Here is a 13,304-nt window from a genome sequence, read left to right as displayed (position 1 = left end):
GATTCAGCCACCGCCAGCCTAGACACTCACTCGCCCCCTGAGCTCATTGATGGCCAGTTCTTGGCCTTGAATGTTCTATTGGCCGATTAGGACTGGGGCTCCAGCTGGCAGGATAGGTTCTAGCTACGGGACAGAGCAGTACCTGTGAACTACCAGGAGCCACACCTCAGGTGCACTCCTAGCACCTGCCCCATAGCTGGAGTCTGGTTGCCCCCGGGGTGCCATGCAACAAGGCCAGGAGCTGATGAGGGAGCACACTCTCTGGAGCCGGCCCCCAGGGAGAGTCTGTACCGGCCGCACCCAACCCCTGCCAGCCTTACCTCTCTTTCTTGCTGAGCTGCTCCGTGTCCTGAAGCAGGCCCCATGTTGCCGCTCAGGCTCAAGGTTGTAATGATCTGCAGGCCCCTGGAGCAGCGGGATCTCTCTCATTACTCGGTATTCGGGGGACAGAAGGAACTGCAGTCTGCAGATAGGGGTGGGGTGGGGGTGCTGCAGGGGCCTTATGAGGTGTGAGGAGTGAGGCAGGGGCCCGTCCTGGGCCTCTGCATGCTGAGAACCCTCCTTCCCTCCCATTCCATCCAAGTCCAGACTGTTTTCAGCAATGAGGGCAAAGAGCTCTTCCTCCAGCCCCCACTTCTCTGTTCTCACACCTCCCAACGCTTGTTAGATGCAGGGGATGGATGAAGCAAGGAGTGTCCTGCCCAAGGGGGTCTCTGATTTCCACTTCCCTTCCCTTTCCCGAAGTGAGTGCCGCAGCTGCTCACCTTATTCCTTTTCTGGAGGTTGATCTGATTCCCCTGGGAGGCAGATAGCCGAAATCCATCACAAGAGCCCCCTAGCCTGCCCAGAACTAGTCCCCCATCCTCACCTGTTCTCATGTTGCACTACCACCAGCTCCCTCCAGGGGACAGGGTGCACACAGCGAACAGGACAGGGACCTAGGCCAGACTCCGGCTCCAGAGTTGGGGGCACATACATGGGAGCTGAGGCTCAAGGGACCTTCTACTGAACCCTCTCTGATGACAAGTTGGGAGACTGAAGCCTTAGGCAGTAAGGGACTCCTCAGCCATTTATGTGCTGCCTGACTTGGAGCAACCTGACATCTCTCCCCTCTGTGGGCACCACCTGAGGGACAGGCCGAGTCCAGCTTCAACTGACCTCCAGCACCTTTGCTCTCAGGCAGCTCTGCTTTTTCTCCAGCCTGAGGAACTGGATGGCTGCCTAATGGGGAGCCTCCGTTCACTTGTCCTCAAGATGCGCCTGGCGCGCCAGCTCGCAGGGTGGCTGAGAGGCTCTCCAGAGAGGCTTACCAAGGGCTGAGGATCAGGGCTCTGTACAGGGAGCGGTGGAGTGGGCGCTCTCTTCTACCACGTCTCAGGACCCTGGGACCTGCTCTCCTGCCCCCAGTCTCGCACGCCTCCTGATAATCGTCCATCACAGTGTCCAGCATGACCAGGTCAGTGAGGAACGTGCCAAGGAAGGGGATGACACCCTGTGTCATTGGAGTGAGAATGGTGAGGAGCCCAACTCTCACATGCTGCCCCCACAACCTCCCCTGAAAACTCCACCCTCAGTCTCCTGGCCCACCCTAGGGTTCCCATGCGGCATAGCCCAGAACCCTTAGGAGTAGCCCCTCAATTCCCCCTTCCCTCACCCTCCAAGAACGCCAGGTTCCTCCCAATCACCTACTAGGGCCTGCTTTTGGCAAATCACAGAATATGTGGTCCCAGGCCCCCCCCACCCCCCACATCAATCCCGCACCCAGCTCTCCAGGCCCTCCTACTGGTTACTTCTAAGGGAGGGTTTCAGGCACGTGGCAGCAGGAGGCAGGACTGCAGGAGTAGGAGCCCCCCTCCTCCACTCTTGGTTTGGAGGCCTCCAGCTGGGAGGCTTCTGACCCTAGAGCCCCCCACCCACCCTCACACACAGACACACCTGCTGGGGCTGTTGCCTTTTCGGGGCTCTCTGGGAGACTGTCTCCAGGAGAGCGAACTTGGAAGGCTACTCCTGCCTTCCAGGGATCCAGGACAGGGTCACCGAGGCCATACGCCACCCCATCTTCCACAGAACCCCTAATCTCAGATCCCGGACACTGACCCAAGTCACTTGGTACCAGTGCTAGTCCCTCCTCCTGCCTGCTCTGATTCTAGAACAATCCCAGTGGGTGGCCTTGGTCCTATGGTCTAGCCTCCCCAAGCCTATTTCCTCAGCTGGAAAGAGGATTCTACCTACTTCACAGGGTCTCCGGAGGACTTAATGTCATGTTACTGTAATTGTTGTTCTCCCCTCACACCTCCGGGCAGAGTGGGGCCCGAAGCTCCAACACACTCCTTCCCTCCCTTGAACCTCATCACCACCCTGTGAGGCCTGCAGCACAGGACCATCGCCCTCAGCTTTCCTGAAGAGGAGCAGTGACTTTCTCAGAGGCCCCTGAGAAGAGGCTGCTCCCGCTCCAGCCAGAGACCCTGTCTCAGCTGCCTTCACCCCGTCCCAGCCCACAATGACCAGAGTCCTGTGTTCTGGGCTTTCTGTGTGCCCAGGCCCCTAGCCAGGCTGAGCAATGAATGAAAAGGGATGGGGTATCTCAGGAGCCTAGTTGAGCCCTACTGGGGTCTCTACCCCCCAGGCTGGGACCGAGACCATGCCAAAGGCTTCACCACCTCAGGACATTCTGTACAGCAGTCTTTCTTCATCCATTCGGGAAGGAGACTCCAGAGGTGCCATCTCAGACTGACAGGTTAGGGGATGAGCAGAGCACAGAGTGGTAATACTTTGTTACCTCGTTTACATGAAGCTTCCGACTTGCATTCAGAAAGGATCCACTAAGAATCTATCAGTCTCCCCTACTCTTGAAAGCCATCTAGGGCCTATGTCACTGGCAACTAGACACCAGGAGAAATCCTGCGATAGAGCAGCACTGACTGCTATGGGAGCAGAGGCGGGAGCTGAAGAATACACACATTATCTGTCCCTGGTCCAGCCCTTTAGACCCAAGGCCAGGCGGCCCATCTATCCACTTGGCCAGTGGGACTCCCCTACAGTGGCCGTCCCTGGTGCAGGCAGAGTGGCCTCCCATGGAGTGCAGTGAAAGCAGGAGGAGTAGCAGAAACCTGGCTTCCTGAGGACATGCCCTTGCTGAGGGCAATCCAAGTTGAATCAAGGTTAGTAAGGCACACCTGCCCTTTAGGAGACACTTCCAACAGGAGCTCTGAACTCCTGTATTTGACAGCAGCCAGTGTTCAAACACACTCAGAGAGAGAAGTGAGGGGGTGAGGAAGGCGATGTGGGTCAGGCTGAGCAGGTGGGGTACTTGTCACTCATGGTAGTAGACTGGAAGTAAGGGCAGGTTTGGGGTGTGTGGAGGCTGGCAGATGCCAGCAGAGGAGCAGAATGAGGAGGGGAGGGACAGGGCATATACTGGAAGAGTGAGGAATTAGCTGAAGCAGGGACAGTCAAGGTGGCAACCAGGGGAGGGGCCTCTGTGGTCACTAGGGGCTGTGTGGATTGTGTAGGAGCTGCGGAGTTAACGAGGGCCTTATGAGCAGAGTGGGTAGGTAGGAGCTGTATTTTAGAGGTTATGTGGCAGTGGTGGATTGGATGAATGCAACTCAGAGAAGCATCTAAATTAGGCTTTTTATTGTAAATCCATTCAAGCACTAAGGCCTGAGTTCTGAGTCCTTCAACCTCTTCTAAACTGAGAAAGAGGTGGTCTCTTGTAGAGACACTTTGCGCTTCTAAAGTACAGCCAATAAATGAATGAATGAATGAAAGAATGAATGATGAAATAAATAAATAAATAGATAACAGCCAAGCACTACTCTGTGGTCCTTCCCAGCAGAGGTTGGTTTTAACCAAGATAAAGAAGATAGGACAGATTTTCTTGGCCATAGTTAAGGGCTCAGAGCTACATTTGTCCCCGACTATTTTTCAGAGCATTTATTGTGCGGCTCTGGACACTCCTGCCTCCCGGAGGTCCCCCAGGTACCGAGGAGAAATTAGCCTTGAGGGAGGGCTTGACCAGCGGTTTCACTACTCCAGGAGGGGCGCTCCCGTAGCGGAGGTCGTCCCTTTTCTTCCAAGTAAAGGAAGTTAGGGCGGGGCCAGTGGGACTCCCGCCCCTCCGCGTTGCCCTGGAGACGAAGTGCGTCCCGCTACAGTAAAGGCTGGGCAGGCCTTAGCGGACTTGAGTGGTGCTTTCTGAAGTCGGGGTGAGACCGCGCCCTGGCCGATAGGCCTCCCTCCACTCGAGCTCAAAGGGTTATCCAGGGGCTGTCCCCCCTCTTCGGTGACCTGGGGGAGGGGTGGTGGGATGGGGCACGAGAGGAGCCTGCTGGATCTTCTCAGCACACAGTAGGCGCCTAAACTAGCCTGGCCAGAGACAGGCTGCATCCTCCCTCAACCCTCCCTGTGTCCACCGCGTTCTGCAACAGGTGTGTGTGTGTGCGGGGGGGTGGGGGGGGTGGGGGGCAGGGTATTCAAGGTTGAATTGAAATTACATCTGACACCTTAGGTGCGTTGACTTTTCCCAAAAGAGCTTGGGAGAGCAAAGCAAAAACAAAAACAAACAAACAAAAAACATTTACCATTTATTATTCTTCACCTCAAAATGGGATTTGTGGTCTGTGCGACTTGGAGAGACAGGCTGCTCTGCGAGTTCAGTTCTTGCCTGTGGTTTATCCCTTTTCTTCTCTGCCCCCTCCTTTTTGTTTAAAAATGCTGAGGATGAAGAAGGGCCCGTGCTTTCTCCCAGAGCAGAGGATCTGGAGGCCTCAGTCCTGCCTCACCTGTGGGGTCATGTCCTCTGGAGAGGACTTATCCTTGGAATGGTGGGAGTGTCTGTCTCAACCTCTGGTCTTAATGAGAACAGATCCCAGAAGTGATTCTTGGACAACTACTTCCCAACAGGAACGTCCAGCCAGCGGCCAACGTGTCCTCAATGGGGAAGATGACTCAGGTTCCCAACGGGAAAGTGTATCAGCAGATCTTCCAGGCTGAGGTAAGCCTGTCCTTTTGTTCTCCCTCTTCCTGCTCCCTAAACTTTCCTCTGCTCCCCTAACTTCCCTCTCCTATGCATAAGAGCATTTCTAATTTTTCTTTTTAAAAACTGGGTTTGATTCCATATGAGTGTTTTGAAACCTGCTTTTCCCTGTTACAGTATCTCACAGACCTTTCCCATGTCCGTGGGGATTCACGTACTTCATGAAATTTAGTAGCTGCCTAGTTGACGTAGTACTTCCTGTAATGTATTAAAGAAACACCCCCTTGACAACCATATAGGTGTTAGAGTTGCCTTGTCATCTATAAAAAACTGCACAGACAAAACAATATCTTTTTTCATTTTTAAAATTTACTTAGAAATTAAATTTAATGGGGTGACATTATCAATAAAAGTACATAGGTTTTTGCCTGACCAGGCGGTGGCGCAGTGGATAGACCGTTGGACTGGGATGCTGAGGACCCAGGTTCGAGACCCCGAGGTCGCCAGCTTGAGCGCGGGCTCATCTGGTTTGAGCAAAAAGCTCACCAGCTTGGACCCAAGGTCCCTGGCTCAAGGGGTTACTTGGTCTGTGAAGGCCCGCGGTCAAGGCACATATGAGAAAGCAATCAATGAACAACTAAGGTGTCACAATACGCAACGAAAAACTAATGATTGATGCTTCTCATCTCTCTCCTTTTCTGTCCATCTGTCCCTGTCTATCCCTCTCTCTATCTCTCTGTCTCTGTAAAAAAAAAAAAAAAAAAAAGTACATAGGTTTCAGTTAAACATCTCTATAGCATTTGAACTGTTGGTTGCGTTATGTGCCCATCATCCAAAGTTATAAAATACTATCTTAAAAGAAATACACAGACTCATAAACACTTCCTCTGGAGTTCTGTACTGCTTATTTAAATTAGATTTGCATTTCTACTTTGACCCCTAAATAATGCTCTCTATAGAAGTCTTGGAAATTATAAAAAGGATAAAGAGACCAAACAAACAAATTACGCACTTGATCCCACTCCCTGGAAACAGTATAACACTTTGAATGTTTGGCTTATTTTTCTATGCATTTCAGAGAGCTTTCCTGACTCCTGTACCACCAAAATATTTGGTCATTTTTCTATGCATTAAAAATTTTGATCGGCCTAGCGTGCGGAGGACCCGGGTTCGATTCCCGGCCAGGGCACACAGGAGAAGCGCCCATTTGCTTCTCCACCCCTCCGCCGCGCTTTCCTCTCTGTCTCTCTCTTCCCCTCCCGCAGCCAAGGCTCCATTGGAGCAAAGATGGCCCGGGCGCTGGGGATGGCTCTGTGGCCTCTGCCTCAGGCGCTAGAGTGGCTCTGGTCGCAACATGGCGACACCCAGGATGGGCAGAGCATCGCCCCCTGGTGGGCAGAGCGTCACCCCTGGTGGGCGTGCCGGGTGGATCCCGGTCGGGCGCATGCGAGAGTCTGTCTGACTGTCTCTCCCCCGTTTCCAGCTTCAGAAAAATGAAAAATGAAAAAAAAAAAAAAAAAAAAAAATTTTGAGGCCCTGGCCGGTTGGCTCAGCGGTAGAGCGTCGGCTTGGCGTGCAGGAGTCCCAGATTTGATTCCCGGCCAGGGCACACAGGAGAGGTGCCCATCTGCTTCTCCACCCCTCCCCCTCTCCTTCCTCTCTGTCTCTCTCTTTCCCGAAGCAAAGATGGCCCAGGCGCTGGGGATGGCTCTGTGGCCTCTGCCTCAGGCTTTAGAATGGCTCTGGATGCAACAGAGCGATGCCCCAGAGGGGCAGAACATCGCCCCCTGGTGGGCATGCCGGGTGGATCCCGGTCGGGCACATGCGGGAGTCTGTCCGACTGCCTCCCCGTTTCCAGCTTCAGAAAAATGAAAAAAAAAATTTTTTTTTGAGAACATACTGTATAATTTTGGTTATAGTTTTTAATTTGTACTTTTAATGGATGTATCTTATGGTATATCATATCATAAGCATTTCACCATGTCACAAAAAAACCCAAATCTCATTTTTAATAAATGCTTAACATTCCATTGAAGGGACGATGTCCCTTCAACTAATCCCCTATTATTGGATAGTTCTATTTTCCCAATTCCTGTGTTTATAAAAAAAAAAAAAATGCTGGGATGAACATCCTGGTCTTCATTAAAATTTCTTAAAAGATATCTTCCTGGAAATGGCCGAATGGCTGTTACAGGGAGTAGAGAACCCTCCTCTTTGAGGTGTGCCCTGGGGTTGAAGGCCTTCCTGCAAAGTGCCTTCCTGCCGGCAGGTTCCCACTTGATCTTCTGACTGCAGTCAGTCTGAGGGTGCTGGGGAGTCTGTGCTCTGACCCTTTCCCCCAGCTGGATCTTCTGTGGATGCAGGTGCAGCTGGTCCACTCCCTCGAGGCCTCCAGGAAGCGGGATGCAGAGCATTCCAGGACTCTGAAGAATGGCAGCAAGCCCTTGATGAAAAAGGTGGATATTCCCGAAGGGGAGATGATGTCTCCTCGGCAGCGGAAGTGGATGCACAGCCTGCCCAATGACTGGGTCACGGAAAACCCTGTTCTCTACAGGTAGGTCCTGCCATTCAGGCCACAGGCCCACACTTACTGGTGGTGCATCAGGGCCTTCAAAAGCTCAAAAAGAGCTCACGCAAGGTGAGTGCCAGGTAGGAATGAAGTCCCAGGGAGGTGATAACACCTACTTTGCAGGATTCTTTGCTTCTCCTTTCCTTCCTCCCACTACCCTCACCCCTCAGTGATAACTGATTGAGTGCCTTGAGCCAGGTCCTGGGCATGGGGATCCTCCTTGAATTTGAGTCCTCTATAGTAAATAAATATGCTGCTCTCCCCAACAGTAGGAGGGCTCTGACCCAGAGGATGGGATGGTGGGACAGGAATCTGTAAAGCTCTCTGGGGAAGGGTCTCAGTGGACCCCTGAGGATGAGGGGCAGGGACGCATGGGGCAAGGCTCTGGGTAGGATGGGCTGGTCCACTGCGGAAGGCTGAAGCAGTAAGTCCTGTGGGCCTGGGAAGAGGAAGATGTGGCTAGGAGCGGCTTCCAGGCCACAGTCAATATTTTGGACATTACTAAAGTGAGCAGCTGATTTTCAGTTTAAAGGCCTTCAGGGTGCTGTGTGTGGACTCTGGGGAGCTGCAGGAAGAGGCAGGCGGGAGGCTGCAGCAATGCAATTACTCTTGGCAGGGCTGTGAGAGGGAGAGTAGGGCATGCCAGGCATATTTCGGAGGCAGAACCCATGGACCAGGCGATGGAGCTGGAGAAGGGATGCTCTGTGAGTCCTTGGTCTCCGGCCGGAGCTCTTGGATGGATGGAGAGGTGCCGTTTCCTAAGATGGGAGCAGATGGGGTTGGAGCAGGGCGATCAGTTCTTTCTGAACCTCTAAGTTCAAAAGCTGAACTTGAGATTCCTGAGCATGCCATTTCAGCTCCTTGAGCTCAGACACCTTGAACAGGGAAAAGGAAAGGGAAGCAAAGCTGGGCTTGCATCTTCCTCTCTGGCAACTTGGGAGAATGTAGCAGAAGCTGGGCTTCCCATCTGCTCTTTGAGTTCTGTGCAAATCATAACCCTCTCAGGTCTGGGACTCTGGTACAGAAAGTCTGTCTTCCTCTATCAGCCCTTGTTTTCCCCTTCACCCCTCTTTGGAGAACTCCGGTATTGATCCAATGCTGGATAAAGATCTCCAACGTGATCTGACCTTCAACTTTTCCCAGGGAAAGTGTCCCTAAGGCTTCTGACTCAACACCCTGAACTACCTACAGATGGGCAAACCTACTGGATCCCTAAGTCCAGACTGGAGGTCAGCCTTCTGTAGCCCATGAATTGATGCCTGACGCAGGGATCCAGAGGCACAAACAGCTGGGGCCTGTCCATGTTCCCTGACCTCTCAGGAAGCTGGTCTCATAGGCTGGCTATGACTCTGGCTCCCATAAGAATCCCAGCTATCCAGGTCCAGGGTCTACCAATATCTCCCTGTACCTCCCAAGGGCCTCTTTTCCCCCAGGGTTTTGCCTGGGACCACCTGTCACCCTAATAACCCAATAGGCTCTATTGGCATCAGTCAGGAGCTCTCGGCACCCATAGGACAGTGTTTTTGGAAGGGTACTTCCCATGAAAATTTCTGGCGTTGTGCTGTGCTGACTTCCTGAGACAGATAGACAAAGCCAGCTCTGCCCTAGACACAGATCTGGAGGATAACTCCCTGCAGCCTGTGGCAGAAACAGATATGCCAGACCCTGACAACCACAAAGTGACTGGGGTCACTAATGGCATTGGTGTCTCTCTGGGGTGCCTGTCCTCTCAGAAATTCAGCCAGCTAACGCCAGTCAACTTGTATGCTCATTCACATACGGTGGGGCCTCTGGGTGGGTGGAAGGGGAGGGATAGATCATCACCAGTGTAAACCAAGCCTCAAGTCTGCTGGGCCAGTGGCCAAGAAGCCAGAGCCGTCAGCCTCTCTCAGTCAGAAGCCTCTCTCAGGCTTCTGTGAAGCCACCTTAATCCAGAGGCATTTGGTTGTCAAAACTGTGAAACCCACCTCTGGAGGGTCAACCTGGACCCCATCAGCTGTAGCCCAGGCCCTGTAGTCTCCCTCACTGGTAGGTCTGTAGTAAGAACTAGTAAGAAATGCCCAGTAAGTGCTGCACACTTTTTATTCCAAAGCTAAGGTCATGCTCACCTACCCTGGTCCTCCCTGCTGGGATGGTCTCTCCCGGCACCCCAACTCTCTCCTCCTACTCCCAAACTCCATGCACCATGGACTGTGGTGTCACATGTGTGGGTCTGGGAATCTCAGTTCTGCTTCATACAGTGACTTCTCTAAGGCCTTTCCACCATCCTGGGTGGTGGGCTTACCCCGCTGCCTCACAAGGACGGGCTGCTGAAGGAGCAAATAAGGAGCGTGCTGAATGCCTAGCAGCAGCCTGGCTTTCCGGGCAGGTCCTGCTCCTGCAGGTCTTCCGTTTCCACACATGGAAAAATGGTTCCTGCCCACCACCCATGTGTGGTTTGCAGCCAGGTCAGAAGCAAGCTCCCTGAGGGCAGCCCCCAAACTCTTGTCCTAGGATCCATGGTATCCACTGGCAGAAGATGCCCAGGCAGTTTGGTGGGAGGCTGGCAAAGCCTCAGGACACTCTGAAAGCAGAGGGCCCAGGCTATTGTCAATGCCCAGGGTCCTTCTAGAGATTCCCCTATGTGCCAGAGCTGTCCTGAGTGTAAGGGGGTTGGGGTCTTATTGTTCTTCTCTGTTTCTTCTCCAGGGAAAAGAAAATATCTGAGAAGAAAAAAACTCAAGAGAGTGAGAGCACCATTGCTGCCCGAGAAGTCAGGGGCCTCATGGACACCATTGGTGAGCCTCTGGGTGGCCGTGAGGGCAGGTCTCCTGAGGTGGCCCTTGGGGGTCTCCTAGGAGCTCTAGTGGAGAAACATCTGAAGCTCCCACTGTGTGCAGCTCTCACTCAGCCTTCTCCCCTCAAGAAAGGTCTCTTAGACCGTCTCCCCCAAGCCTTGTCCCCTGGACCTTGTCCCGGGACCTATTCCCTGGGGCCTTCTCCCCCAAGCCTTGTCCCCTGGACCTTGTCCCGGGACCTATTCCCTGGGGCCTTCTCCCCCAAGCCTTGTCCCCTGGACCTTGTCCCGGGACCTATTCCCTGGGGCCTTCTCCCCCAAGCCTTGTCCCATGGGCCTTGTCCCAGGACCTATTCCCTGGGGCCTTCTCCCCCAAGCCTTGTCCTCTGGGTCTTGTCCTGGGACCTATTTCCTGGGGCCTTCTCCCCCAAGCCTTGTCCCCTGGGCCTTGTCCCAGGACCTATTTCCTGGGGCCTTCTCCCCCAAGCCTTGTCCCCTGGCCTTGTCCCAGGACTTATTCCCTGGGGCCTTCTCCCCCAAGCCTTGTCCCAGGACCTATTCCCTGGGGCCTTCTCCCCCAAGCCTTGTCCCCTGGGCCTTGTCCCAGGACCTATTCCCTGGGGCCTTCTCCCCCAAGCCTTGTCCCAGGACCTATTTCCTGGGGCCTTCTCCCCCAAGCCTTGTCCCCTGGGCCTTGTCCCAGGACCTATTCCCTGAGGCCTTCTCCCCCAAGCCTTGTCCCAGGACCTATTTCCTGGGGCCTTCTCCCCCAAGCCTTGTCCCCTGGCCTTGTCCCAGGACCTATTCCCTGGGGCCTTCTCCCCCAAGCCTTGTCCCATGGGCCTTGTCCCAGGACCTATTCCCTGGGGCCTTCTCCCCCAAGCCTTGTCCCCTGGGCCTTGTCCCAGGACCTATTCCCTGGGGCCTTCTCCCCTAAGCCTTGTCCCCTGGGCCTTGTCCCAGGACCTATTCCCTGGGGCCTTCTCCCCCAAGCCTTGTCCCAGGACCTATTTCCTGGGGCCTTCTCCCCCAAGCCTTGTCCCATGGGCCTTGTCCCAGGACCTATTCCCTGGGGCCTTCTCCCCCAAGCCTTGTCCCCTGGGCCTTGTCCCAGGACCTATTCCCTGGGGCCTTCTCCCCCAAGCCTTGTCCCAGGACCTATTTCCTGGGGCCTTCTCCCCCAAGCCTTGTCCCATGGGCCTTGTCCCAGGACCTATTCCCTGGGGCCTTCTCCCCCAAGCCTTGTCCCATGGGCCTTGTCCCAGGACCTATTCCCTGGGGCCTTCTCCCCCAAGCCTTGTCCCCTGGGCCTTGTCCCAGGACCTATTCCCTGGGGCCTTCTCCCCCAAGCCTTGTCCCAGGACCTATTCCCTGGGGCCTTCTCCCCCAAGCCTTGTCCTCTGGGTCTTGTCCTGGGACCTATTCCCTGAGGCCTTCTCCCCCAAACCTTGTCCCCTGGGCCTTTTCCCTGGGACCTTCTCCCAATGCAGAGAGCTGGCAGAGGAGGCAAGGACTACCTGCCCTGTCAGTATTTACTGATGGAAACCAGTTGGTAAAGGATGTTGCTTGCTGTGCTGCGATTTTACAAGAGAATTTCTCAACCCACAGTTTTTTTTCCTTCATACCACATTGTCTTAGTTGACTTTATCTCAATATGAAGGTATTTTTTTTTTATGAAGAAAATAGAATGTATGTTTGCTACAGAAAAACAAAGGAAAGAGATAAACAGAAAGTAAGAACTCCCTCTTTATGATAGCACCCCTTCTTCGCCCAAGAGTGCCTTCCCCCCATGAAGCCACATGGTGTCCAGCTTCCTACATAGGTTCAGGGGACAGCAGAGTGGAGTCAGATGGCAGACCCTAGAGCAGAGGGCCCTGCTCAGCCACTGACTGCCTTTGTATTAACCTCCGTGCCTGAGTGTCCTCCTCCCTTGTAACGTAAGACCAAAACGTTAGAACAGTATTTATTTGTACATGTTAAGTACTATCTATGTAAGTGTCAGTTGTTCTTATTTGTGTTTGTATTTACTTCTATAAAACTTAAAAAAAAAAAAAGTGGTCCCGTTCTGTACATACCATTTGGGGCCATTTTGGCAGCACGTAGCTGCCTGTGTGAGACTCGCTCCCCATGGCTCTTAGGGATCGCCATCGTCTTTTCTCTTCCTCCGTAAACCGACATGACTGGCCTGGTTTGGGATCCATCTCCTGAACCAGGGCGCTGTCTGACTTGCTGCCTTTTCCTGGGCGCTCTGTCCTTGCCTTGGAACTCTGAGGGCAGCCCATCACTTCTGTCGTTCTCCCCCAGTTCCTGAGAGGGTCAGCACTGTCACTTTTCAAGGCGACTACAAGAGGAGGAGCTATGAGAGTGCTCTGGGGAGTTTTAAGGAGGAGATCGCTCGGATTGGAATGGTGAGAATCCTTACTTTTGCTCCCTTTCTGTCCCTGGGACATTCTGAAGACGGGCTTGTCACTGCCCCCACCCTCCCTTTCCTGCGCAGCTCTGATGTTCTCAGTGGCCCACCACAGTGTTGACAGAACCATAGTAGCCATATTTGAGTGGCTGGTTGCAAGTACTTGTTATAACATAGTGCTCTGTCAGGTTCTGTCATTACTCCCATTTTACAGGCGAGCCCAGGAAGTCTTGTCTGACCTGACATGTAGGGGGCCAAGTGGAAACTGGACTCCAGGTCTGACGCCAAAGCCCAGCCTTAGATCTCCGGGCTCAGTCCTACTCACGAGGGGCCAAACGGCCGGACCCTGCCTGGTGCTGCCTGGCTCTTAGGCGCCACCCTTGGTTGGCTCCCTGTTCCTCTCCAGAGACCTCATGCCTGGCCACACTTGTCCCGAACGTTCCCTAAATCAGTGGTCCCCAACCTTTTTTGGGCCACGGACTGGTTTAATGTCAGAAAATATTTTCAAGGATCGACCTTTAGGGTGGGACAGATAAATGTATCATGTGACCGAGACAAGTGTCAAGAGTGA

At 53.6% G+C, this 13,304-nt stretch overlaps 1 protein-coding gene across 1 annotated transcript in view; it reads left to right on the top strand.

Annotated features, from left to right (window-relative positions):
• The first annotated feature begins 1,448 nt into the window (after positions 1–1,448).
• The window catches only part of CCDC180 (coiled-coil domain containing 180), a 59,897-nt gene continuing 48,041 nt past the window's right edge, over positions 1,449–13,304 (top strand). Inside the window, exons 1-6 of the mRNA XM_066254341.1 lie at positions 1,449–1,456; positions 4,137–4,208; positions 4,906–4,996; positions 7,342–7,532; positions 10,236–10,324; positions 12,628–12,731. Coding sequence (XP_066110438.1) covers positions 1,449–1,456; positions 4,137–4,208; positions 4,906–4,996; positions 7,342–7,532; positions 10,236–10,324; positions 12,628–12,731 — 555 coding nt within the window. The remainder of the gene's footprint in view (positions 1,457–4,136; positions 4,209–4,905; positions 4,997–7,341; positions 7,533–10,235; positions 10,325–12,627; positions 12,732–13,304) is intronic.

Source organism: Saccopteryx bilineata, chromosome 2 (genome assembly GCF_036850765.1).
Source record: "Saccopteryx bilineata isolate mSacBil1 chromosome 2, mSacBil1_pri_phased_curated, whole genome shotgun sequence".
Taxonomy (NCBI): Eukaryota; Metazoa; Chordata; class Mammalia; order Chiroptera; family Emballonuridae; genus Saccopteryx; species Saccopteryx bilineata.
This window is presented reverse-complemented; position numbering and strand designations above follow the sequence as displayed.